The 27,500-nt window shown below is 46.0% G+C and overlaps 1 protein-coding gene across 4 annotated transcripts in view; it reads right to left on the reverse strand.

Annotated features, from left to right (window-relative positions):
• Positions 1–27,500, reverse strand: part of LOC109890615 (nck-associated protein 5) — a 176,993-nt gene that overhangs the window by 106,735 nt on the left and 42,758 nt on the right. For 3 of the 4 annotated variants that reach the window (XR_004209943.1, XM_020482563.2, XM_020482564.2), the window contains exon 3: positions 23,497–23,570. Coding sequence is in view for 2 of the 4 variants with exons in the window: in XM_020482563.2 (XP_020338152.2) it covers positions 23,497–23,570 (74 nt within the window). In the remaining 2 variants the exon portion in view is untranslated. Of the gene's footprint in view, positions 1–5,594; positions 6,009–23,496; positions 23,571–27,500 lie in introns of those variants that run through there. The other variant, XM_020482565.2, reaches the window with a different exon arrangement.

A 27,500-nucleotide genomic window follows, 5' to 3' on the forward strand; every position in this document is an offset into this window, starting at 1 on the left:
GTCAAATGACAGCTATGGCGAATTTAGCTCTGAAGCCTTTGTGTCTGACATGGTTTAGAACGTTCCTAGCGAGCAAGGATCCCCCCCCCCCCCCGTCTCTCTAAACGTTTACTCATTGGGCATGTCACGGCTGACCTCGATTGTTTCTAAACCACATCAGCCACAGTCAGACGCATTCCACCTCAGACGGAACGAAACACTCCGACAGAACAGATGTACTCTGAAATGGCCTCTGATGCCCCGCCATCACAAGACAGTTCACAGACAGAATGTTCACAAGACAGTTCACAGACAGGATGCAAACAGTCGGCTCGGGCACGGTGAATGGAGATTGTGAATCATCGGTCACAAACCACTGCAGGTGTTCAGTGTTGGAACCAGATGCAAACGTGCATGAATGCGCACGTGACTGTGTGCACATACACACACGTATGCATGCATGCACACAAACATACACACTATAGGGCACTTTCACCATCTATATCAAACCACACAAGCTTTTCATGCGCTCTGCAGCAGGCCCTTCAAATGCACTGACTGCCTCTCAATATGGGGGGACTCACTCTTAAGCCTCACACACACACACACACACACACACACACACACACACACACACACACACACACACCATTATGGCTGTTTACTGCTGACTCATCCGGGCTAGTTTTAAAGGCCACCCCTGGTCCCTTTTTACTCATTGTGAATGGGAAGCCGTCGACCATCGTTTCAGAAGCAGCGCAAACACTGTCCTCTTTTACAGCAGCAGACAAACAAGTCATTCCTCTAGAATAGACACAAAGGTACGGGTCAACACTGGCTCTCGTTCTCTCAAGGGTCCCCGGTCTCCCCGGCGAGGCCATTACAACGTGTTAGCTATGTCACACACTGACACACACATACCGATGTGGACACACACACACACATCTATGTCTCTATGTAAGAGAGCACCAGGTACCAGCAGCCAATCCAAGTCTGACCCCACAGAGCCATATAAAAAGTAAAGAAACGGCAAGTGGATGAGGTCTGCTTGTTTCTCCCACAATTATCCTGTGATTTACGATTGGGATAGAGGGGAGATGAAGTTTGTTGACATTCCCCAGGCTCGGGTTAACCTCAATCTGAAGCCATGTGACTCAAAGTGCTGATTTAGGATCAGCTACGCATTTTATGTCACAATGAATAAGATGACATTGACAGGGGGAACCCGGATCCTACATCAGCACTCCAACTGAGAGGCCTGATAAAGACGCTCCAGTTCATTCCCAACAAACGTCATAAATGGTTTTGTTTCCGAAAAGGGCTTTAAAACGTGTGAGAAGGTCAATCGAGATGTTACTAGAATGGTTTGACATCTGTCCTTGGTTAAGAATCATGATGGAGGCTTATGTTTCCAGGTTTTAACAATAAAGAAAGGATTTTCTTCAAAATGTCACACATCCTGTCGTTTTCTCCATCCACGCACCTTTTGGTTGGACTGTGAGGCTGCAACTGTATACCGTTAACATTGTAGCTTTTTCTCATCACATTTTTGTGGGATAAAGTATGAAGCTTTGATGGCAACAAAAAAAAAAATCTCAAATGATGGCAGACACATCAATCTTCTCACAAATAGTTTGCATGTGAAAGTTATGACCCAGTTACTGCTGAAAGCCTACTGCTTAAAACTAGTCTTAAAGTCTTAAAACTAAATCCAATCTGGGGTGTTTCCAAATAACTTTTATGTCCACCGGTTTTATCTCTTAAACTTAATCCTTAGTGGACACATGTATCAAAGGGATAGATGCCAACACAATTAAAGATTAAGGTTATATTTAAAGAGGCACAACAACTAGAGTTCTACAAGCCTGTGTTCCAAGAATCTGTCATTGCATAAAGACTCTGATGAGAAATATAATCCATGGCTTTATTTTGTGGGCCAAACCTGATTGGCAAACTTTGCAATTCAGCAGTTAGCGACTGGAATAATGTCCTGCTAACATTTTCACCTTGGAGAACTCCCGTAGAGCGAACCCAGCCGTTTTAAACCACAGGAATGTGGCGTTTTAATGGCATAGTTTAACAGGGTAATATTGTACTTTGTCTCTAAAGGCAAAGGAGTAATCAGATTCCACCAACACCATGCATTGACAGTTACCACATAAAACCCTTTTATTGGCTATAAATGGTGTTGGGGTATTAACTTTTAATGTTGCTTTTGAGTGGGACACTAGATTCAGAAGGCCGTCAGCCACAACATGACAAGGATTTAACAGTCTTTCACATTTGAAATATGTCTTTCACATTTGAAACTATGTTGGCAATCGAAAACAAGCAGAGTCGCTGCAACTATAGAACAAATGCATTTATATAGCCTACACAGCTGCCAAGCTGAAATCTTGCTAATCTCAAAATGACTGAGCTATCCATCAGAGACAAGGCATTTGCCTTGCCCCATTTTCAACAGGGAAACTTAGACAGACTCAGACCGAAACAGGCTCATACTGGCTTGTCCCAAGTCGGGGAGCCCTCCAAAGACCTCTGCTGTTTTTAGAGTTTCCCACGTGCTGTTCTTAGCAAGATAAATGTGTAGCGGGACTATGGAAGGAATGCATTCACTGCTGCTCCTAATTGATGTGAGTGGTCGTCAGCAGCAGTACAGACTGTCTAAACAGAGCCAGAGGTTAGAGAGGGGAGAGGAACTCAGGCCTCACACTCAGGCCTCACACTCAGGCCTCACACTCAGGCCTCACACTCAGGTCTCACACTCAGGTCTCACACTCAGGCCTCACACTCAGGCCTCACACATCATTACTGCTTTATGGGCGCCTCTGGGTCTCCCTACTGTGTGTGTGTGTGTGTGTGTGTGTGTGTGTGTGTGTGTGTGTGTGTGTGTGTGTGTGTGTGTGTGTGTGTGTGTGTGTGTGTGTGTGTGTGTGTGTGTGTTGTGTGTGTGTGTGTGTGTGTGTGTGTGCGTGCGTGCGTGCGTGCGTGCGTGCGTGCGTGCGTGCGTGCGTGCGTGCGTGCGTACATTCTTGTTCATGCTCATTTAAGTGTGTGTTTGCATGTGTGCGAGTGTGTCCAACTCCATGCTGGACAGCACAGAGCTGGAGATAGACTGGCCTCTGGGGAATTGGGTCCTCTTCCCAAATGAAACGAGTCTGGCTGCAAATGAGGTGGAAATGCTCCCATGCTGGGACACACTGGGGCTGGCCATTGAACAGGAGAACATTCCTCAGTAATTCATTTTGACCTGAACCCAATAGGCTAGCTGGGTCGATGAATGGAAGAGAGGAAGGAGGGGAGAGAGGGGAGGAGAGGGAAGAGAGGGGGAGGAGAGGGAAGAGAGGGAGAGAAAGGGATGAGAGGGAGAGAGAGAGAGAGAGAGAGAGAGAGAGAGAGAGAGAGAGAGAGAGAAGAGAGGGAAGAGAGGGAAGAGAGAGAGAGAGAGAGAGAGAGAGAGAGAAGGAAGAAAGGGAGAGAGAGGGAGAGAGAGGGAGAGAGAGAGAAGATAGTGAGAAGAGAGAGAAAGAAAGGACTAAAAGCATCATATTTGATGAGGGGATGGCAGTAACCAGTTGTGATCCCTGTATGCTTACTGGCAGTGGCTTGTCTGTCAACAATCTGACTGTCCATGTAGACATTTGGATTACATGCAAAGTGGTTGGCAGGTCATTGTGAGTGGATAATATGTTGTGCCACCATACCACTGGTTGAACTGGCATGACAAGGTTTACAGTACTTCCACTAAAAGATCAACTTTCAACATTCATATGGTTTCATCTGAAAGTACACTCTTAGTGGGATTATAACAAATAGGACATTTACACAACCAATCCAGTGACTCCACAATACATTTCTCACAAAACAACACACTTAAAAACTGGCTCCATACACCGTAGATCACAAAGTACAGTTAATGACGTACGTTTACATCTGTACGGGAGTAGAATGGGAGGAAAAAAGATCATGTCACTCAGAAAATGTTTTCATTCATCCATCGCGGGGACACATGCAGCATGACGCTTTAATTCCATCAAATCACATCTTCCACTTCGCAATCCTCTTAAACTAATCCCCAGGTATGTTTCACAGGACGCTGGCCTCAAACTGTACAGCACCAGCAACGCATCTGCCCAGTGTGAACACTTTCACTTGGCCAGAAGCTGGCCCAGGCTGCCTGTAAAGTATCACTGCCTTGGGGGCAACTTACCCTGAACCATATAGCATTATAGTGAATCATTATTGGCAATCATAGCCTCCCTTGTGATTAAAAAAATATGTTGTTAAAGAATAACAGAGTAAAACTGCAATGCTATTACATAGTCTAACCGCAACGCAAGTGTGTTTGTTCGAGACAGAATAACACAGTTTGACAGGAGAAAATAAACCAACAAACATGTTGTCATCTCCTCAGGTCCTGTGTTGTCATGTTGATGTGTTTCTGTCGCCTCGTTGTTTAATCACCGAGACAGAAATAGGAGCCGTCGCTCAAGTCAGTGGTGTTTGAGTGACAGCTAAGGCTTCTGTTGATAAGGGCGTGCATGCAGTACAGTCATCCCATATACGGTGACTGCTGTGGGGCTGGCACATGTAGCTAGCTAGCTCTCCCCTCACCAGTCATGGAGGGAATAGGGGTAGTGGTCTACGGGAGCCCCACATCCATCCACACACACACACACACACACACACACACACACACACACACACACACACACACACACACTGGGGTAGAGCCAGGGGCACCCAAGCCAAAGCAGTAATGATGTGCACACACACAGTCCCAGCAAGGGAGCACAATCCATACCCCACTACTGCTGTTTCTATGGCAGGATTAGACTCACTGCTGGGGGAAACATACTAATCTTTAATATGGCTTAGAGGGGACGAAATACATTCCAACACACACACACACCTCCCAGACTAGCTTGTTGTACCTCTCCGTGAACGATTGGGCACATATTCCCTCCGTTATCAATCAATCAGAATTAAAGCCTCCTTACAGGGCCGGCCCCCGTGCCGTTGCCACTAGCAACAGGGCACACAATTGCTTTCCTTTTCCCTGCACTGGCTAATAAAGGGATCCTGCAAATCAGGATCATCTCCTGTAAGTAGCCTCATTCCTGAAATAAGAAATGTAGCTAACGTTAGGCTACACGCTCATCGGGACCAGTTGGACAAACACAGCTCACAGCAAACTGACCCTGATTTAAAGAGGCACAACCGGTCTAATATGACAACGCTACAATCAATGACACGTACGCAGCAAGGGCGCAAGTACACTGTATTTAACTTTGCGGCTCCTTGCGACTTAAAGGACACATCTGGCTGAAATTCACGGCAACATGAAATGACAACAGGAAGAAAACACAACACCTTTAAGCCCAACATAATAACCTGGTCGCGTAGAAGCCTATGCACCTGATACAGAAGCGTGATGCCCCCAGTCCACAAAATCGGAGAAAAAATACTGCTGAAGTCCCATGTCTTAAAGGGACATCTCCTGTCTTAAAGGGACATCGCCACTCTTAAAGGGACATCTCCACCCTTAAAGGGACATCTCCTGTCTTAAAAGGAAAAGAGTGGCGGTGTTATGAGCGTCTAGGTGTTCTCCTTACCATGCCTGAGGTGATGCATCCTTGTGTTCGGTCTTCAGCTGACTCACATGGTAATCCTGCTGCACGCTGCACTGCACAGCAGCTGCTGCAAGCCACTGATCCCACCCACGATAAAGTTTACATCCACAATGCAGCCCTCTGCTCTGTGTGACAACTGAGCAGAACAGCGATCGCCCTCTCTCTCTCACTCTCTCTCTCTCTGAGCCTCTCTCTTTCTATTGCACTCCCTCTTTCTCTCTCTCCGACTTGCTCTACACACAATCTCTGCCTGTCCCCACTCGCACACACTGTGTGTGTTTCTATCACTCTGCCTCTCTCGTTCTCTCTCCCTCTGGCAACATGCACACTGCTGCCTCTCAACGCCGTTTCTCACTTTCTCCTCTGTCTCTCTCCCTCTCTGCCCCTCTCTCGCTCGCACTCGCGTTACATACTCTGCCGCTCTCACACAGGCTCTCTCTCTCTTTCTCTCTCTGTCTCACTCTCGAGGTCCCTCCTCTTTCTGTGCCTCAGCGCTCCTCTCCTGCTCAAGCTACAGGACGTTTAACATGTGTTGGGGGGTGGGGGGGTGTAAGGGAGGGGTGAGATAGCTGCTGGCTCTGAAGGTGCCACTTTCCTCTGGGGAGATGAAGGGAGATGAAGGGGGGTGAGGAGAGATGGGGAAGGGGTAGGTGATAGCAGTGAGGGGGGTGGGGGGGGGGTTCAGGGACGTGAGTGGAGTTCGGCTTGAGATGTTTCTGACTGAGCTCTTTTCAGAGAGAGAGAGAGAAAGAGAGAGAGAGAGAGAGAGAGAGAGAGGGAGGCCTGGCTGCTTGGGACAAACTCCAGCCCATCTGCCGCAATCACAATCAGTCTCAGCTGAATGGCTGTGACAAACCAAAGCCCCGAGCCTCTCGATCAGGACGCCTACGAGGGTAGAGGGGGGAGAAATGGGGGAGAAGTGGAGAGGAAGGGGGAGGGGACCCCTCTCCATTGTCTCCCCCCTCCAGTGTCAAAAGGGGGAAGACACTGGAGGGGTGAAAGGGAAATTGAAAGGGTCCCGGCAGGCGAAAGCAGTCCTTGTTAAAATAAAGAGGAAGAGAAAGGAAGAGCTACTCCCAGCCTAGCCAATCATGGTCCCTCTGCCCAACATTCACTAGTCGCTAATGTCGCTAAATGAACAATTACGCTAAACACATGAACAATTAGTAGCACCACAACCAAAGGGGACAGAAGCGGATGCCTCCTAGCTAAATTTATGACAAATGAAAGTTGTAGTTGGGTGAAAAATAAACATGCACATACCACCGCATTTTGGGTCATAGAAAGTTAGGAGTTAATTAGATGGGGGTAAAAAACTAGAAACGCGCACATTGCAGTGAGAACACGCAGGATCTGAAAGCCAACATTTGAACCGGTTAGATGATGCAACATCAGCTGGAAAGTTTGTGTAGTGATTGTAAAATCTTGGCGTGTCAAGACTACACATTTTCATTACTGGATCATTGTGTCACATAAAATTGACAGTGAGAAACCTATTCATCATAATAACAGGGAAGATTGACGACGGCTAATTATACTGAATATGACCGAAGTGTCATGCATCAAGCTTTATTGCATTTATCATAAGTTGCAGATGTGTCACACACACACACACACACAATATGAATATGTGGTGAGGGTCTAATTTGATTTCTAGAGCAGGTGGTCATCAATTTGGTCCCATTGTCCTGTTTGGATAAAAAAAAGATAAATGGACTCAGAAGTCAACAGGAACGGATACATAATCAAGAAATATTGAGGAGTCGCCCCCACTTTAATTCAATAAACTGCATGCCCCCCAACGTTGAGTGATGGCCAAGTCTACAACGGGATCCAAAATGGACACGCAGAAACACAGCTTGTCTGTAGTGAGACAGAAACCAGCAGACCAAGCCAAGTCATTCATAGCAGAGTCAGATCCCCCCGAAACAGGAAGCTCTGTTTGTTTGGACTTCCACCACATGGACATTGTATTAGAAGAGTTACAACATGTCCAGGGGTGAGTTAGTGTGTGTGTGTGTGTGTGTGTGTGTGTGTGTGTGTGTGTGTGTGTGTGTGTGTGTGTGTGTGTGTGTGTGTGTGTGTGTGTGTGTGTGTGTATGTGTGTGTGTGTGTGTGTGTGTGTGTGTGTGTGTGTGTGTGTGTGTGTGTGTGTGTGTGTGTGTGTGTCTGTAAATGTCTTCACCCCCTTAATCTTCAGGGCCTCAAACACTTTTTACCACATCTTATTGGCTCAGACATACACAACGTCCAAGCATTTCTATACATGTCTGAATGTCTGAACACCAAATGAGGTACGCTAAAGTCTAAATACCCTTTTGAAGCTACCTCAGAAGTGTTTATAGCATATTTTTAGTTGTCAACAGACTACCCCCTTGGGCTGTTTGCATGTTGAGACGAGCGGTGGGAATGCCATAGTGTGACATGGGCGTTTATTTACCCAAACCACACACAGGCTATCCCGCTTGGGCTCCACTGCTCTCAACCACCGCCCGAGACAGCAGTCAGACTATGCAAATCATCTGAGCTGTGTTCGTCCACTTTGGATCGGCCCCACCGGCCGCAAACTGGAACAGCCGTTTAACATTTTGTTGGGGGCCAGATTGAATGTGTCACACGATGAGTGCGATCTGTGATAATGTGCCTCTGTCATGTTCCATTAAGCAAGGGGAATGGGTTGGCGTGATATGCTGGGGGTGCAGGTTTGTCTGCGACACCCTTCCTAGCCTGACTGTGCTACTGAAGGGAATGGGGGTAGGTAGCCCAAGATGTACTCTTAAGGAGCCTACCGTTGCTCCTTAAGGTCCAAGGACCTTATATGTTATTTTCAGAGGGAGACTGGCTGTGGCAGAGAAGTCAGCCAAATACTCCATCTAAACAGGAATCGATTCTCAATGGCATTACGGTTCTAGAAACATAAATCCCTCTACTTTCATATCACCTCAAAATCATTTCACAAAAGCAAAATCTACACTGCAAAATCTACACTGTAAAATATACACTGTAAAATCTACATTGTAAAATCTACACTGCAAAATCTACACTGTACCTCCTCATGCCTTTTGCACACATTGTATATAGACTCCCCCTTTGGTTTCTACTGTGTTATTGACTTGTTAATTGTTTATTCCATGTGTAACTCTTTGTTGTCTGCTCACACTGCTATGCTTTATCTTGGCCAGGTCGCAGTTGCAAATGAGAACTTGTTCTCAACTAGCCTACCTGGTTAAATAAAGGTGAAATAAAATAAATAAAAAATAAAAAAGGTTTGTCAGGGTTTTGGGTGACAAAACAAATTTCTTCAGCCTGCTGAGGTTGAAGAGGCTCTGTTGCGCCTTCTTCACCACACTGTCTGTGTGGGTGGACCATTTCAGTTTGTCTGTGATGTGTACGCCGAGGAACTTAAAACTTTCCACCTTCTCCACTGCTGTCCCTTCAATGTGGATAGGGGGGTGCTCCCTCTGCTGTTTCTTAAAGTCCAAAATCATCTCCTTTGTTTTGTTAACATTGAGTGAGAGGTTGTTTTCCTGACACCACACTCTAAGTACCCTCACCTCCTCCCTGTAGGCCGTCTTGTCGTTGTTGGTAATCAAGCCCACTACTGTTGTGTTGTCTGCAAACTTGATGATTTTGTTGAAGGTGTGCATGGCCACGCAGTCGTGGGTGAACAGGGAGTACAGGAGGGGGCTGAACACACACCCTTGTGGGGCCCCAGTGTTAGGGTCAGTGAAGTTGATATGTTGTTTCCTACCTTCACCACCTGGGGACAGCCCGTCAGACAGTCCAGGACCCAATTGCACAGGGCGGGGTTGAGACCCAGGACCTCCAGCTTGATGATGAACTTGGAGGGTACTATGGTGTTGAATGCTGAGCTGTAGTCAATGAACAGCATTCTTACATAGGTATTCCTTTTGTCCAGATGGGATAGGGCAGTGTGCAGTGTGATGCCGATTGTGTCGTCTGTGGACCTGTGGGGGCGGTATGCAAACTGAAGTTGGTCTAGGGTGGCCGGTAAGGTGGAGGTGATATGATCCTTGACCAGTCTCTCAAAGCACTTCATGATGACAGAAGTAGTCATTTAGTAATTTAGTTCAAATTATCTTTGTATTCTTGGGTAGAGGAATAATGGTAGCTATTTTGAATCAAGTTGGGACAACAGACTGGGATAGGGAGCAATTGAATATATCTGTAAACACACCAGCCAGCTGGACTGCGCATGCTCTGAGGACCCTGCTAGGGATGTCATCTGGGCCAGCAGCCTTGCGAGGGTTAACACGTTTAAATGTTTTACTCACATCAGCCACGGAGAATAAGGAATGCAGGGGTGCAGTCCTTGTTAGCAGGCCGCAATGGTGGCACTGTATTATCCTCAAAGCTGGCAAAGAAGGTGTGAAAGCGAAACTGGAAGCGAAACATCGGTGTCAGTGACGAGGTTGGATTTATTTTTGTAGTCCGTGTTTTCCTGTAGACACTGCCACATACATCTCATGTCTGAGCCATTGAATTGTGACCCCACCTTGTCCCTGTACTGGCATTTCGCTTGTTTTATTGCCTTGCAGGGGGAATTTTTTATTTTTTATTTTTTTATTTCACCTTTATTTAACCAGGTAGGCTAGTTGAGAACAAGTTCTCATTTGCAACTGCGACCTGGCCAAGATAAAGCATAGCAGTGTGAGCAGACAACAAAGAGTTACACATGGAGTAAACAATTAACAAGTCAATAACACAGTAGAAACCAAAGGGGGAGTCTATATACAATGTGTGCAAAAGGCATGAGGAGGTAGGCAAATAATTACAATTTTGCAGATTAACACTGGAGTGATGAATGATCAGATGGTCATGTACAGGTAGAGATATTGGTGTGCAAAAGAGCAGAAAAGTAAATAAATAAAAACAGTATGGGGATGAGGTAGGTGAAAAAGGGTGGGCTATTTACCAATAGACTATGTACAGCTGCAGCGATCGGTTAGCTGCTCAGATAGCTGATGTTTGAAGTTGGTGAGGGAGATAAAAGTCTCCAACTTCAGCGATTTTTGCAATTCGTTCCAGTCACAGGCAGCAGAGTACTGGAACGAAAGGCGGCCAAATGAGGTGTTGGCTTTAGGGATGATCAGTGAGATACATCTGCTGGAGCGCGTGCTACGGATGGGTGTTGCCATCGTTACCAGTGAGCTGAGATAAGGCGGAGCTTTACCTAGCATGGACTTGTAGATGACCTGGAGCCAGTGGGTCTGGCGACGAATATGTAGCGAGGGCCAGCCGACTAGAGCATACAAGTCGCAGTGGTGGGTGGTATAAGGTGCTTTAGTGACGAAACGGATGGCACTGTGATAGACTGCATCCAGTTTGCTGAGTAGAGTGTTGGAAGCCATTTTTTAGATGACATCGCCGAAGTCGAGGATCGGTAGGATAGTCAGTTTTACTAGGGTAAGCTTGGCGGCGTGAGTGAAGGAGGCTTTGTTGCGGAATAGAAAGCCGACTCTTGATTTGATTTTCGATTGGAGATGTTTGATATGAGTCTGGAAGGAGAGTTTGCAGTCTAGCCAGACACCTAGGTACTTATAGACGTCCACATATTCTAGGTCGGAACCATCCAGGGTGGTGATGCTAGTCAGGCATGCGGGTGCAGGCAGCGACCGGTTGAAAAGCATGCATTTGGTTTTACTAGCGTTTAAGAGCAGTTGGAGGCCACGGAAGGAGTGTTGTATGGCATTGAAGCTTGTTTGGAGGTTAGATAGCACAGTGTCCAAAGACGGGCCGAAGGTATATAGAATGGTGTCGTCTGCGTAGAGGTGGATCAGGGAATCGCCCGCAGCAAGAGCAACATCATTGATATACACAGAGAAAAGAGTCGGCCCGAGAATTGAACCCTGTGGCACCCCCATAGAGACTGCCAGAGGACCAGACAGCATGCCCTCCGATTTGACGCACTGAACTCTGTCTGCAAAGTAATTGGTGAACCAGGCAAGGCAGTCATCCGAAAAACCGAGGCTCCTGAGTCTGCCGATAAGAATATGGTGATTGACAGAGTCGAAAGCCTTGGCAAGGTCGATGAAGACGGCTGCACAGTACTGTCTTTTATCGATGGCGGTTATGATATCGTTGAGTACCTTGAGTGTGGCTGAGGTGCACCCATGACCGGCTCGGAAACCAGATTGCACAGCGGAGAAGGTGCGGTGGGATTCGAGATGGTCAGTGACCTGTTTGTTGACTTGGCTTTCGAAGACCTTAGATAGGCAGGGCAGGATGGATATAGGTCTGTAACAGTTTGGGTCCAGGGTGTCTCCCCCTTTGAAGAGGGGGATGACTGTGGCAGCTTTCCAATCCTTGGGGATCTCAGACGATATGAAAGAGAGGTTGAACAGGCTGGTAATAGGGGTTGCGACAATGGTGGCAGATAGTTTCAGAAATAGAGGGTCCAGATTGTCAAGCCCAGCTGATTTGTACGGGTCCAGGTTTTGCAGCTCTTTCAGAACATCTGCTATCTGGATTTGGTTAAAGGAGAACCTGGAGAGGCTTGGGCGAGGAGCTGCGGGGGGGGCGGAGCTGTTGGCCGAGGTTGAAGTAGCCAGGCGGAAGGCATGGCCAGCCGTTGAGAAATGCTTATTGAAGTTTTCGATAATCATGGATTTATCAGTGGTGACCGTGTTACCTAGCCTCAGTGCAGTGGGCAGCTGGGAGGAGGTGCTCTTGTTCTCCATGGACTTCACGGTGTCCCAGAACTTTTTGGAGTTGGAGCTACAGGATGCAAACTTCTGCCTGAAGAAGCTGGCCTTAGCTTTCCTGACTGACTGCGTGTATTGGTTCCGGACTTCCCTGAACAGTTGCATATCACGGGGACTATTCGATGCTATTGCAGTCCGCCACAGGATGTTTTTGTGCTGGTCGAGGGCAGTCAGGTCTGGGGTGAACCAAGGGCTGTATCTGTTCTTAGTTCTGCATTTTTTGAACGGAGCATGCTTATCTAAAATGGTGAGGAAGTTACTTTTGAAGAATGACCAGGCATCCTCAACTGACGGGATGAGGTCAATGTCCTTCCAGGATACCCGGGCCAGGTCGATTAGAAAGGCCTGCTCACAGAAGTGTTTTAGGGAGCGTTTGACAGTGATGAGGGGTGGTCGTTTGACTGCGGCTCCGTAGCGGATACAGGCAATGAGGCAGTGATCGCTGAGATCCTGGTTGAAGACAGCGGAGGTGTATTTGGAGGGCCAGTTGGTCAGGATGACGTCTATGAGGGTGCCCTTGTTTACAGAGTTAGGGTTGTACCTGGTGGGTTCCTTGATGATTTGTGTGAGATTGAGGGCATCTAGCTTAGATTGTAGGACTGGCGAGGTGTTAAGCATATCCCAGTTTAGGTCACCTAACAGAACAAACACTGAAGCTAGATGGGGGGCGATCAATTCACAAATGGTGTCCAGGGCACAGCTGGGAGCTGAGGGGGGTCGGTAGCAGGCGGCAACCGTGAGAGACTTATTTCTGGAGAGAGTAATTTTCAAAATTAGTAGTTCGAACTGTTTGGGTATGGACCTGGAAAGTATGACATTACTTTGCAGGCTATCTCTGCAGTAAATTGCAACTCCGCCCCCTTTGGCAGTTCTATCTTGACGGAAGATGTTATAGTTGGGTATGGAAATCTCTGAATTTTTGGTGGCCTTCCTGAGCCAGGATTCAGACACAGCAAGGACATCAGGGTTAGCAGAGTGTGCTAAAGCAGTGAGTAAGACAAACTTAGGGAGGAGGCTTCTGATGTTGACATGCATGAAACCAAGGCTTTTTCGATCACAGAAGTCAACAAATGAGGGTGCCTGGGGACATGCAGGGCCTGGGTTTACCTCCACATCACCCGCGGAACAGAGAAGGAGTAGTATGAGGGTGCGGCTAAAGGCTATCAAAACTGGTCGCCTAGAGCGTTGGGGACAGAGAATAAGAGGAGCAGGTTTCTGGGCATGGTAGAATATATTCAGGGCATAATGCGCAGACAGGGGTATGGTGGGGTGCGGGTACAGCGGAGGTAAGCCCAAGCACTGGGTGATGATGAGGGAGGTTGTATCTCTGGACATGCTGGTAGTAATGGGTGAGGTCACCGCATGTGTGGGAGGTGGGACAAAGGAGTTATCAGGGGCGTGAAGAGTGGAACTAGGGGCTCCATTGTGAACTAAAACAATGATAACTAACCTGAACAACAGTATACAAGGCATATTGACATTTGAGAGAGACATACAGCGAGGCATACAGTAATCACAGGTGTTGAATTGGGAAAGCTAGCTAAAACAGTAGGTGAGACAACAGCTAATCAGCTAGCACGACAACAGCAGGTAAAATGGCGTAGACTAGGCAACGGGGCCAACAGATAGAACAAACAAGCAGAATGGAGTACCGTGATTAATGGACAGTCCAGCGTGCATCAGCTATGCAGCCAAGAGATCAGTGTCCAGGGGGCAGCGGTGGATGGGGCAGGGAAGCTGGCCTGGTGAGTGTTATCCAGGTAAAAAAAAAAATAACAATGACTAAATAGCTTGTAGCTAGTTAGCTGGTTAGCTTCTGGAGGTTCTTGAGTGTATTCTAAAAATAAATTTTTAAATAATAGCGATTCCGTATCACATTGGGTGAGGCAGGTTTCCGGAAGGTATAAACAAATTAAAAGTCAAAAGAGATAGAAAGTAAATATGGTCCAGTGAGCGTTTGAGACGCGGCGATTCAGGCGGTTAGCAGGCCTGTGCTAACAAGCTAACAGTTTGTAGGCCCGGGCTAGACAAGGTAGCAGTTAGCGGGCCGGAGCTGGACAAGCTAGCAGTTAGCAGGCCGAATTAGCAAGCAGGGAGATAGCGAGGGCTAGAGAGTTAGCCTTTGGGGGACGTCGCGATGGGGTGAGTCTGTTTATTCCTCTTCATGCGATGACATCGGTAGACCGGTCGTGGGCCCGGGTATTGTAGCTCAGGAGTATGCTACGGTGGTAGCGCAGGTGCTACGGCCGGGCTAGCTTCAAGCTAAGTGGGTGGAAACGCTAGCCAGGAGTAATCCGAGGTTGCGGTTTAGCTAGATAGCTAGTTGCTGAAAAATCCAGCTGAAAGATGTTCCGTTTGCGGTGGGAATCCGGGGATGAAAAATAAATAGGTCCGTTGTGCTCTGGTTAAAGTCGCGTTGTACGAACAGGCGAGAGCTTTCCGAACTACAGGTTAGCTGATGACCGGTTAGCTGGAGACCGCTAGCATACCCGCTGGTTAGCTGGCTAGCTTCAGTTGAGGGGTCCCGAAGTAAATATAAATACTTTAGGAAAAATAGCTACATTGGGTGAGTCGGGTTGCAGGAGAGTATTTGGAAGCTTAGGGTTTAGCAAGATGTTTTCAAAGAGATATGTGGAGAAAATATGTAAAAAACGAAAAATAAACGATATATACAGGGACACGACAGGACAGGACGACCTACTGCTACGCCATCTTGGGGATTCAGAATAGCTACACTGTTTATATTCAGACATATTCCCAGACACCTTTCCATGATTAAATGCAGTGGATCGTGCTTTCAGTTTTGCACGAATGCCGCCATCTGGTTAGGGTAGGTTTTAATAGTCACAGGGGGTACAACATCTCCAATGCACTTCTTTATAAACGTACTCACCGTGTCAGCGTAAAGGTCGATGTTGTTCTCTGAGGCTGACCGGAACATATTTCAGTCCTCGTGATCAAAACAATCTTGAAGCGTGGCTTACGATTGGTTGGACCAGCGATGAATGGTTCTTTTCACTGGTATACCCTGTTTGAGTTTCTGCCTATAAGACGGAAGGAGCAAGATGGTGTCGTGGTCGGATTTGCCGAACGGAGGGCGTGGTAGGGCTTTGTATGCATGCGAAAGTTAGAGTAGCAGTGGTCGAGGGTATTGCTTATGCACGTTGCGCAATCAATATGCTGGAAGAATTTAGGTAGACTTGTTCTCAAATTTTCTAGGTTAAAATCCCCAGCTACAATAAACGCAGCTTCAGGATATATGGTTTCCAGTTTGCATATCGTCCAGTGAAGTTCCTCGATGGCCGTCTTGGTGTCTGCTTGAGGGGGAATGTACACAGGTGTGACTATAACTGACGAGAATTCTCTTGGCACGTGAAATGGCCGGCACTTGACTGTAAGGAATTCTAGATTGGGTGAGCAGAAGGACTTGAGTTCCTGTATGTTGTTATGATTACACCATGAGTCGTTACACTTCTGTGTAATGCAATGGCTATGGCTAGCCAGGGCTATGCAAGGGCTATGGGTAGGGGGGAGCATGACATGCGGGGGATGTACGTTTGGATTAAACACCATATTTTTACTCCTCTAAACAGGACAATGATTTGCCTGGACCCAGATCAGTCCTGTATAGCCAATTCCTACGGTCATTGGCATGCCAAATTGACCAGACAGCACAAACTGATCTGTGACCAGTAGGTTTAAAAAAAAAAAAAAAAAAGAGCCTTTATTTAACTAGGCAAGTCACTTAATTACGAACAAATTCTTATTTTCAATGACGGCCTAGGAACAGTGGGTTAACTGCCTGTTCAGGGGCAGAACGACAGATTTTGTATCTTGTCAGCTTGGGGGTTTGAACTAGTCCAACGCTCTAACCACTAGGCTACCCTGCCGCCCCGTAACCAATGATTACTATGCTGACACAAAATAATATATATATAATCAAATGTAATAATATATGCCATTTAGCAGACACTTTTATCCAAAGCTATATTTTAAGTATAGGTGGTCCCAGTAATCGAACTCACTACCCTGGCATCATAAGCACCATGCTCTACCACATGAGCTAAAAAGGACCACAAAACCTACAGCATATACAATGTTATAAAGCAATAAATACTGTAATACAATCCGTACTGAAATCATACAGCAAGGTTTAATTCAGTCTGGTATTTGGCTGGAGGTGAACAGCACAGATGCAGCCAGTGTGACTTCCAGAATCATACTACGCCAAACCTGCACATCCTCTATCTCGCCACACATCTGAATACAAAGATGTTCCAAACGGTTAAAAGCGACCGTGTTAGTCAAAACAACTGCATGCTTTGGTGAATACGTACAAAAGAACAAAAAACATTGTTTAGCCTACTAGCTCACCTTGATAATAAAGCCAAGGAACTCCACTCAAAACATCACAGGAAACAATCGCTCACCCAGTATACTGTACTAACAAAGACTCAAAGCATCACAACTGTAGATGCCACCCATTTTTCTCAAAATAGAACAACATAGTGGCTCAAGCGCTGTGATGTGTGTATGTGGTGCTATAGTTAGCATGGCGGGCATCATGAGATTTATGATGTGGAAGCCATCGGGTTGGTTGGGTAAATAGCAGTGTTCATTAGTAATTACACAACGCCACAGTGACCACTCTTCTTCACCAGGTCTGATTTTCCACAAGAACAGTCCTAATACCTCCACTCAATAGACCTACAGTACTGTAAGCAGCACAACAAAAAGTCCCTTTATTATAATGTTGTATAATATTGTTTATTTATTCAACCTATTTAACCAGGAAAGACCCCTGAGGTTAGAACAGATTTTACAGAGCCCTTCTTTGTATAGCCTACCATTGACCTCGGTCATGTAAGAATTGAACACAAGCACACAAACACTCATCTTAAGTAACAGGATGCTTTCAAATTCAAAATGGCCGCTACTGTAGATGACCACTTAGCTTATGATTGACCTTGAGTATATCATAAAGAGATACGCATGGCCCAACAAGGACGCTTCTGTGGTAGTATGTGGTCTGAATGGTGGGGGTGGCGAGTGGATAAAGGACCGGCATAACATTTCAGTCACTAGCCTAAGTGCTTTCCTTCTCCACTGTACAATGGCACAGAGATATTACGGCGAGTTAAGACGACGCGACCTTGAGAACGTATCAATAAAAAACTTCATTAACCCGTTCGATTAACCTCTTTCCTCTCATAAGCTCCATAAAGCTGATGTATGTTTTTAGCCAGGCCTGGCCATACTGATAAATCACGGGAGACCCGCAGGGCTCTTACATTTGGCCTACAGTTAAGCCTGGTTAAACCAGACTGAATGCGGCGTTCAATTGTGATCACTGGTGAATGCAGCGTCTCCGTTTGGTTTAACCAGGCTATCTTACAGTAGCCACAGACATAAACAGCACAGGACCAGACTGGGTTGGTGTTAGTGGTTGGAGATCCATATAATGCACTGTGGCAGTCATGGCCGACTTGTGTTATGGGCCAACAACAGTGTCAGGCTTGAACTAATTGGCCGAAGTGTTTTCATCATCTGGTCTATTTATATGAGTTAAGCTTCAATTGATAGATAGTACAGTCCAGTATTGACCAACAAGATGCACAACAGTGAGCACAGCTCTCCACGGTGCTCTGATTAAAGACTAAGCTCAGCAGCTAAGTGTAAGCTAAGCTAAGGCTAAGCTAAGACTAAGCTTAGACTAAGCTAAAGTTAGCTTTATGCTAATAAAAGATGGAATGTACAGGCTAAAAGCACATGGTGCACGTTTCCACAAGCAATGTTCAGTTCCCTGTTCAGAGTGAACCTTTGCGTAGCTCAAAGTACACTATTTTCATCAGGACACACGTGTAAGAGCTCGATAGTAACATAACCGCTGATTACTAAAATAAACATATTTAACCGAATCCCATCAAATACAAACATTCATTTGATGAGAGTTTGCTGAGGGAAAAAGGGGGGGATCTCTCTGCAGAACATTTGTATAGAAAACCAATGGATTAATTTATCTCCAACTATCGTGGGGGAACTGACCTCTAATCAATGAATTAGGCTAAGTCTCTCACTCACAGGAAGGCACATAAATACACAATTGACCGTATTAGGTCTCTGGTGGGGGGCTTAGCATTATCAAATTAAAGTGTTAGACTGGTCAACTTATCCAATTACAGTTGTCAAATGTATGGCCTACACCCAAGTGTGACGGGGGGGGGGGGGGGGGGGGGGGGCATACCAAGATGAGGGCAGATGAGGGCATACTATCCTCATCATCTGGAGAGGGAGAGAGGGAGAGCGGGAGAGAGGGAGAGAGGGAGAGACAGAGAGAGGGAGAGAGGGGGAGAGAGGGAGATATGGAGAGAGGGAGAGAGGGCCGCACACTTCCACACAGGATTACAGCGGCGGTGGAGGCACAGAGGCGTCTTTGAGGTCGAGACATGCCTTGTAGTAACATCAGTGAGCTGCACAGCCACAGTCACAAGCCGTTAACATCAGCGTAGGAAAAGCCTCCTCTGTTGGCGTGCTATCATAATAGTGGATGAAAACACACAAACATAAACATGAACACACGTGCACACACACACACACACACACACACACACACACACACACACACACACACACACACACACACACACACACACACACACACACAGGCTCGCTTTCAATTCAAGTGTCCCTCAGTCTGCGCCCAAAATGGAACTCGATAAAGATGTATTTAATCATATACTAAACTATGAACTGTTTTTGATGATCATAATGCTGCATTAGGGTCTTCAACTGAGACGCTGCAATTTCATGAAGGGAGGGATTATTGCCAAAATAAATTAGAGGGAATTCAGAAGGAAAATAAGTCCATTTACTATGGATGAAATCCCATTTGCAAGCTAAACTGGTAAATGAACACACTGCTCTGGTGGCTATAATTCACCATCTAAGCATAATACAGTACTGGTGAGTAGTGGCAATGTCCTGATCAGGCAAGGACACACACAGACAAATGAAGGACAGCTATGGGAATACAGTATACATTTATGGCTGAACGTTAGAGAACGACAAAGAGTTGCTTTCCACTACATTTACACCCAAAGAGAAAAACATCCAAACAAAGATATTTCAAAATGGACCGATAATCTATCAAAACCAACTGCCAGACCTCCCCAGAGATAATTCCTCTCTAAAGATGATAAATAGTTTATTGATCAGCAGATGTCCTGGCTAATGTCCATTCAGGAAGGGCTGCAGATGCCCGACTTGCCGGTCCTCATAGCCTAAGAGACGATCCTCCATAGATCTCCAGCAGTGTACCCATTCTCCCCTGCTCCCCACCCCACCTCCCTGCTACCCTGAGTCCCTGAGTCCTCCAAGGTGTGGAGGGGTCACAGACAAACAAAGACGCACACCATCTGCTAAGGGGAAGGCCAGGTGAGACCAGCTTTGGCCACTTGGCTGATCAACGGACAGCGTTCTACATCAAATGTTGACACAGATACCCAAAGGAAAGGTCAATAGAGACTTAGTATGGAATGAAAAACACTTTCATGACATAAGATAAGACCACAAGCAATCCCAACGCAGACACGTAGACAGAGTTCAAGAAGGAGGAGGTGAAGGGGAAAAGGAGGAATTGGCAGAAAGAGGGAACAAAAACTAATCTGCATTGTTTTAATCCAAGGCCAAGGAAGATTATATATTTCTGTTCCCTCGACACAGCAGCTTTTCAGACAGGGCACGTGACCTTCCACCCGGCCAGTCATGCTTTTTAGTGTCCTAAAGCAGCATCCATATGTCCTCATCCAAATCACGCCTGCTCCCATTCAATAGCTCACTGTCTAAACAGAGAGCTAGCTGTTACTCACTTCACTTTCACCACATTCCCGCTCTACTTACATGTAGAGATAGATGTACATAACATAGACTTAATATTGTTGTTTGGCCAAATACATCTACTGTGAATCCATCTTTCGGCCAATAATTTCCACATACAATCAACCTATGTGTGATACGTTCAGAGAGAATCAGATATAACCGTAACAACCATAAGGAAAGCGTGATGCATCATGACATGCCTCGTCTTGTTTGGAGGTTTTAAATATGATGTTGACACAGGGCTGTGGAGCCTTTGTTTGTGTTTGTCATGGACGTCATCAGAGTTAATGAAATAATGAGCGATGCCGCGACAGTACCCCACTGTGGTTTTGTTGTGATCCTTGTGTGTATTGCTGTGTGTGTGTGTGTGTGTGTGTGTGTGTGTGTGTGTGTGTGTGTGTGTGTGTGTGTGTGTGTGTGTGTGTGTGTGTGTGTGTGTGTGTGTGTGTGTGTGTGTGTGTGTGTGTGTGTGTGTGTGTGTGATGGAGAGTGTTGTGGAAAGGAGTGGATACAAGGAGGACTATATTATGGAACAGATGGGTTTTACATATGATGGGAACACTGGCAAAAGCTGTGTTTTTGGAGTGAGTTTTCTTGTATTCGTTGGCAGATATTTTCATATATTTTTTTGATTTGTGATCTGTTTTTAGCCTGCAATTACAATACATAGCAATGGCGAAATTGGGGTGTAGATATTGGGGTGGTCGAACAGTAGAAAGGGGTCTGGGGCTCCTCCCCCGGAATTTCTTTTGACATTTTTTTAAATTAAAAAAATTCATACACAGTTTGATATGACTTATTATGCCTCTCTTCAGGAGTATTTTGAGGGGTATATGGAGGGGTATTTTGAGGGGTATATGGAGGGGTATTTTGAGGGGTATATGGAGGGGTATTTTTAGGGGTATATGGAGGGGTATTTTGAAGGGTATATGGAGGGGTATTTTGAGGGGTATATGGAGGGGTATTTTGAAGGGTATATGGAGGGGTATTTTGAGGGGTATATGGAGGGGTATTTTGAGGGGTATATGGAGGGGTATTTTGAGGGGTATATGGAGGGGTATTTTGAGGGGTATATGGAGGGGTATTTTGAGGGGTATATGGAGGGGTATTTTGAGGGGTATATGGAGGGGTATTTTGAGGGGTATATGGAGGGGTATTTTGAGGGGTATATGGAGGGGTATTTTGAGGGGTATATGGAGGGGTATTTTGAGGGGTATATGGAGGGGTATTTTGAGGGGTATATGGAGGGGTATTTTGAGGGGTATATGGAGGGGTATTTTGAGGGGTATATGGAGGGGTATTTTGAGGGGTATATGGAGGGGTATTTTGAGGGGTATATGGAGGGGTATTTTGAGGGGTATATGGAGGGGTATTTTGAGGGGTATATGGAGGGGTATTTTGAGGGGTATATGGAGGGGTATTTTGAAGGGTATATGGAGGGGTATTTTGAAGGGTATATGGAGGGGTATTTTGAAGGGTATATGGAGGGGTATTTTGAGGGGTATATGGAGGGGTATTTTGAAGGGTATATGGAGGGGTATTTTGAGGGGTATATGGAGGGGTATTTTGAAGGGTATATGGAGGGGTATTTTGAAGGGTATATGGAGGGGTATTTTGAGGGGTATATGGAGGGGTATTTTGAAGGGTATATGGAGGGGTATTTTGAAGGGTATATGGAGGGGTATTTTGAAGGGTATATGGAGGGGTATTTTGAAAACACAGTACAAGTGGAAGTATAAGTGGAACAGAGCATCAAATCAAATCAAAGTTTATTGGTCTGATAAACAGTTTAGCAGATGTTGTAGAGGGTGCAGCGAAATGCTTGTTTTACTAGCTCTTAACAACGTAGTAAAAATATCAAACAAAGGGCATTTACAGTATGGCACGTAATATTGACACCAGGTACAATATCCTACGTCTGTTTAATACTAATTTATAATGTGATAGACTGTATAAATGAATGTTTGCATTGGGTCAGTAGGACACAGAAATAACAAGCACTCAATTAGTGAAATCCAATTCGTTCTCTCTCCATCTTCTTGATGGATTGATTGCCTCCATATTCCCAGGGAAAAAAGAGGAATACAATGTAAGTCCTCTCGATAATGTAGCCGTAAGACACAGCGTAATAAAGGGAAGGAGGCGTGCCTGTCTTTATCAGTCCTGAGTTTCTGCTTCAGCCCAACAAAAGAATGTGTGGAGTCATTTATCACTGTCACTAACACTATCGAGCAACATCCGAAGAAAAGCGTCACAATCCCTAGGATCTGGTCTGTCAGGTCTGTCAGCGTAGCTGTCTCTTCCAAGGAGGTTTATTACCATGAATTTGAATAATGTAATTATACGTAAGTCAGTTTAAAGTATTTGTAGGTAAGTGATTATCTATATGAGCTACTGGAAGAAATGTTGAATAGACTAAATTATCATTATTGAATTAGAAAATCATTCAGTTTTACGTGCAGAAAAAGATTACGCAAACACACAAATTAAAACTCCTGAGCAAAACTAAACAATGATCATGAAAACCTTAGGGTCAGCCACCCTAGCTATTGCCCCCACTGTCCCTCCAGGTTTAAGCAAGTTCGTGGATTCCAAACAGCCCCTAGTGAGAAGACCCCAACAACTCCCATGGGCCAGTCCACACAATAACAACCAGGCCCCTCTAAACCTGTTATTAGGTCACTTTCCTGGTCAAAAGAGGAAGGGTCTCCTCTTCTAAATTAGTGTGAGTGAGACTGTGGACAAGACAATCATTCTTTTACACACCACTTCCTTACCCTTCTATTGAAAGCCAGCCTGCCGTAGCAAAGGCCCTGGTCAGTGGTCAACCTCTAACCCCCACCATCCACCCTGGGTCCACTCAGAGACCCCTCTCCCAGGCCTCCCTGCTTGCTCAAGGGGAAAATTGTTCCTGGATGGGGGGAAATCAGCTCTTTTGACATGGAGAGTCAAGGGTCTAAGGATAGGTTTGAGGGCCAAGGTCATGAGTTTGGCCTCTCCACATCCCCATTGTCTCCATGAGAAATGTCCCCAGCCAACCCCAAAACTGAAATGGACTGAACGTACGCCTTTGTCTTTCCCCATCTTCAGCAACCTTGTCCTCACCATCACTTCACAATAGCATTTTCTCACCAAGACTACACACAAAGCACTGTGTCAGCTTCCCAAACTTAACAACATTGTTCGGCTGGTTCTCATTGAGAATAGATTGCATTCAGCTGTTGATATTTATTGGCAAACAGCAGCAGCTGTCACAGCACAGATCGAGGATCCTCCCTTACCTTCGGACATTCCTCCGCTCTTCGTCCAGCTGTTTGAGTAGCTCCTCGATGCACTTGTTGGCATCCATGTACCCCTGTAAACAACAGGTGGAGATGAGTGTCAAAGATGGATTCCAAAGATGGATTCCATGGATGAAAAATATCAGTAATATCAAGAACAGCCCAACAATCCTACACTACCTCGATTATTATGAAGTTCAGGGGTCGGTTTCCCAGATTAGCCTAGTAATGAAGTTTAAAAAAAATATATATATATATATATTTCAATGGAGATTCTCTTGTGTTTATCAACAGCAGTGGTAAACCACAAAAAAAGGCACAAGTCCATACAGAAGCCTACTTGGAGTATGAAAATACAGACCAAAACCATATTGTGTATTTGTCCAGCCGGTGCCTTGTTTCCACACACTGCTCTTCCAAGTGTGAAGAGGAACACTGAGGCAGAACTGGACTGTGTTTCAAAAAAGGTGTGATTCCTTCACAGGGTCAATACTTTTTGGGGTGTTCGTTTTCAGGGAGCTAGGGAAGAGTGTAACTCCAGAAGCACCGCTGGGTTACTTCGCCTGGCTGGCCCTGAGTGCAGGCGGCCAGCTGTGTAGTGTCAAGAGGGAATACCTTCACACACACATACTCCACACACACACACACTCCCAAAGTGTGCTATTGAATTACAGCACGGGCCAAATGAGCAGAGACCCGGGAACAGTATGGAAAAACAGATGTCCAGCTTATTTGACTTTGCCCTAATGATGTGCTCGTCTATGCCATGCCTGTATAGTGAGCATAAGACATTAGTGTAGAAGATATTGGCCACCTAGCCATAATATTCCACCCAGCTGTTCTTTGGAGACGCAGACAGTGACTGTGTCAGTGGTTGGCTATATAGGAACTACCTGTAGTGGCTCCTTTATCCTTTGGTCGTGGTTGTGGCTAGCTTGAATGAATTACTGGTATTGGTGATGCCTCTCTTGGGTAAAGCGTTATCTCGCGGCCACAGACGTCCCCCATTGATTTTTAGACCGCCGTCGTGTGCTGTTCACGTATAATTGAATCATGGGGAATTCCTCTGAGAGATGACCCAGCTGAGTACCGTTTAGATTCGTCGCATGAGCATATTGCCCGTGCTAGACAGACTTAATAGTGTAAATATACTGTGTGTATCCAGAGCTGGGAAAATATGATGGTACAGACTGTATACATTATATGGTACAACCTACATTGAGGAACACTGTAATGGTCTTTCTTAAGCTGAAAATAGAGAGAACCCCTTATCGTCAGACATTGGAACTGGGATGTGTTCACAGTAGCTCTTAAGAGCACGCTTCTCAGAAGGCAACCGTATGGCTGGCTCCAGAGCAATTATCACACTTCAGGACTGACCTGAGGCGAGCCACTGCAGGTGCCCACCGTCTCCAGTATGCCCCCGTGCCAACTGAAGATGGCACAAGCCCAGACCTCCAGCCAAAGTCGCCAGTCAAGGGCATACTAAGTGACCAATGATCATGAAGGGCAGGGACAGAAGCCAGAAGAACATGGCGATGGCCAGGTGACAATGTGTTATTTTGTCATTCATACGAAAGGATATCCAAATAACCTGATGAAATCAACTTATTTTCACTTTCTTCATCATTTGCTTGTGACCTATAAGAAAAACGGTTAAGTGCACATACGTGTAGTTACTAGTCCTCGTACAGTATCTGAACGGAATATTTCAAAGTGTTGGTGCTGCTTATCAGTGGTGTCCCCAATGCCATCTGGAAGTCATAAGGTGCCACTACACCCAGCAGAGATGCCAGTCACACTAAACCCACTGACTGTCATCAAGACCAAATTAAGTTGCCTCCCGAGTGGTGCAGCGGTCTAAGGCACTGTAGTGCTTGAGGCATCACTACAGTTCCGGGTTCGAGCCTGGCTGGCTTCCGGGTTAAGCGACTCAGGGTTGCTTACAGTATCAGAGTGATAGGATAGGAACATGGGAGAATGATCTGAGTAGCGTCCAAATCCTGCATGAACAAGGTCATGTACAAGTTTAGTTAACAAAAGTTGCTAAACCTCAACTATAGTGCATCTAGCTCTATCAATTTAGAACGGAAAGAAGTTGTCATACAGAGGAATTGTCAGGAGAAAATATCTGTTGTTAGAGACCATTGGCCACATAGTCTCGTAGGTCCAAATCCTAACTTGAGATCCCCAATGATTTAAGCAAAGGTCCACGTTAAAGCAGATCTCAAGTTAGGATTCAGCCCGGTAATGGTTTTCCCTGTCTCTCAGGGAGATCTACCCATCACCAGAGTGCCATGTCACAAAAAGATTTACACCCCACATCAAACGTTAAGCGCAGCTAGCTAAGTCTCTGTTGTCATCGCGGAAACCTCTGCAAATGATAGGGTTCTGGCGTAATCCTCCGCATACATGAAGGCATGCAAAGAATGTGCAGTGGCCTGTCATAATGTCAAATGGAGGGTATGTAGACCCGGCGATTTAAGGCCTGACTCGTATATGTTATGCGGAGCATGCTGCCGTGTATTACATTACGTCTTTGGTGGGGCATTACCCCTGACATTTTTACTGTGTGTGCGAAAGCTGCAGGGTTCCCACAGGGGCCCGCGCGCCTACATTGGGAGAGAGAAAATGATGGACCTTTGCCTCAAACTTTATCGAACGCATATTTCGCGAAGTACACTTGGAGTGCGATACAGACCAAACGATTCCTTGAGGTGATTGAAGTGTCTAAATAGCACTAACGTTCATAAGGACAGAATATCACCTTGACAGAAACCGTCGCCATATCACTGGGAGGTTGTAAAACAGTGCCCGGTGCGGCGTGCAAACTCCTCAAACTCCTCCGCAGCAGTATCATAACTATACCTTCTCTGTCTGCACAAAACTCTAGTCAACAGTAATGTGAGACTCATTCGTGAAGTGTCTGCAGATCCCATGGTTAGCAAATCCCTACCAGGCAGAAAACAAAGGAAGTTGTTTATAGAGGGTCTAAAAGTCATACGAGCTCACTAACAGGGCGATAAAATGTCTCGAAGTAAGTTAGCGATGACGGGGACTGTCTTATCCGATGCAATCATCTGCAAATGTGTATGATTTCCCCGTTATACAGTCCGTTCCTCTGGCTCTCTTTGTAGGATGGACACAAGACAAAGAATGAACCAGTATCCAAATTCCGCATCCAATTTCAACTTCAGTGTAGGAGTCAAGGGGAGAAACAGAGCACTGGGATTTGTTGAGCTGGAATTGGCTGGCGTAGGCATACACTTTCACACTGTAGTTTCCTTTGTGTGTTTGTTCATGTTCCTGGTCTATGGCAGCCGATGGCAGTTCCTGTTTACTCTGTATGTGAGAGGGGTTGATAAGAAGGCTAGAGCTGTTGAGGGAGAGGGCTTCCCCCACTGGGCATGCTGTGAGGCCCATATCCTGCAGCCCTCCAACCGATCATGTGCCTCCTAATCTTTAGGACATTTTAAAATGAGCTTTGTCCCCCACTGCTGCGGCACTCGGAAACTCGGCCAAAAAAGCTTTGCTTTACGCCAGACACACATGCTCACGTGCACGTACGCGCACCCACACGCATATGTGTTTATAAGAAATGGTCCAAGAATTTCAGTAATAAAACATTAGATTCATTATTCATCCATGAGAGCGTTTCGCTCTCCCTCTCCCCCTCTCTCGCTCTCTCTCTGGCAGATCCACACATACTGAAAGGCTGTAAAGGGTGGGATCTTATCCCCGTAAACATATGAGTTCCTTTAGGTTTTGGCTGAGAAAAACTCAAACCCAGCTACATCCCTGACTCAGTTGCAGTGTGGGGTCAGTATGTGTTCCAGTCTTCCTTTAAAGTCCTAGCTATCTATAATGTGATTTCCTCCCAACCCCACCTCGGCAGGGTTGTAGATCTGAGACCCAGGCAGCAGGCGAGTGAGAGAGATAAGAAAGCCTGGAGCTGCCTGGTGGCCTCTGGGAGTGAGACCTGTCAGAACAGTCAAAGCCAAGGT

This window comes from Oncorhynchus kisutch, linkage group LG5, assembly GCF_002021735.2.
Source record: "Oncorhynchus kisutch isolate 150728-3 linkage group LG5, Okis_V2, whole genome shotgun sequence".
Taxonomy (NCBI): domain Eukaryota; kingdom Metazoa; phylum Chordata; class Actinopteri; order Salmoniformes; family Salmonidae; genus Oncorhynchus; species Oncorhynchus kisutch.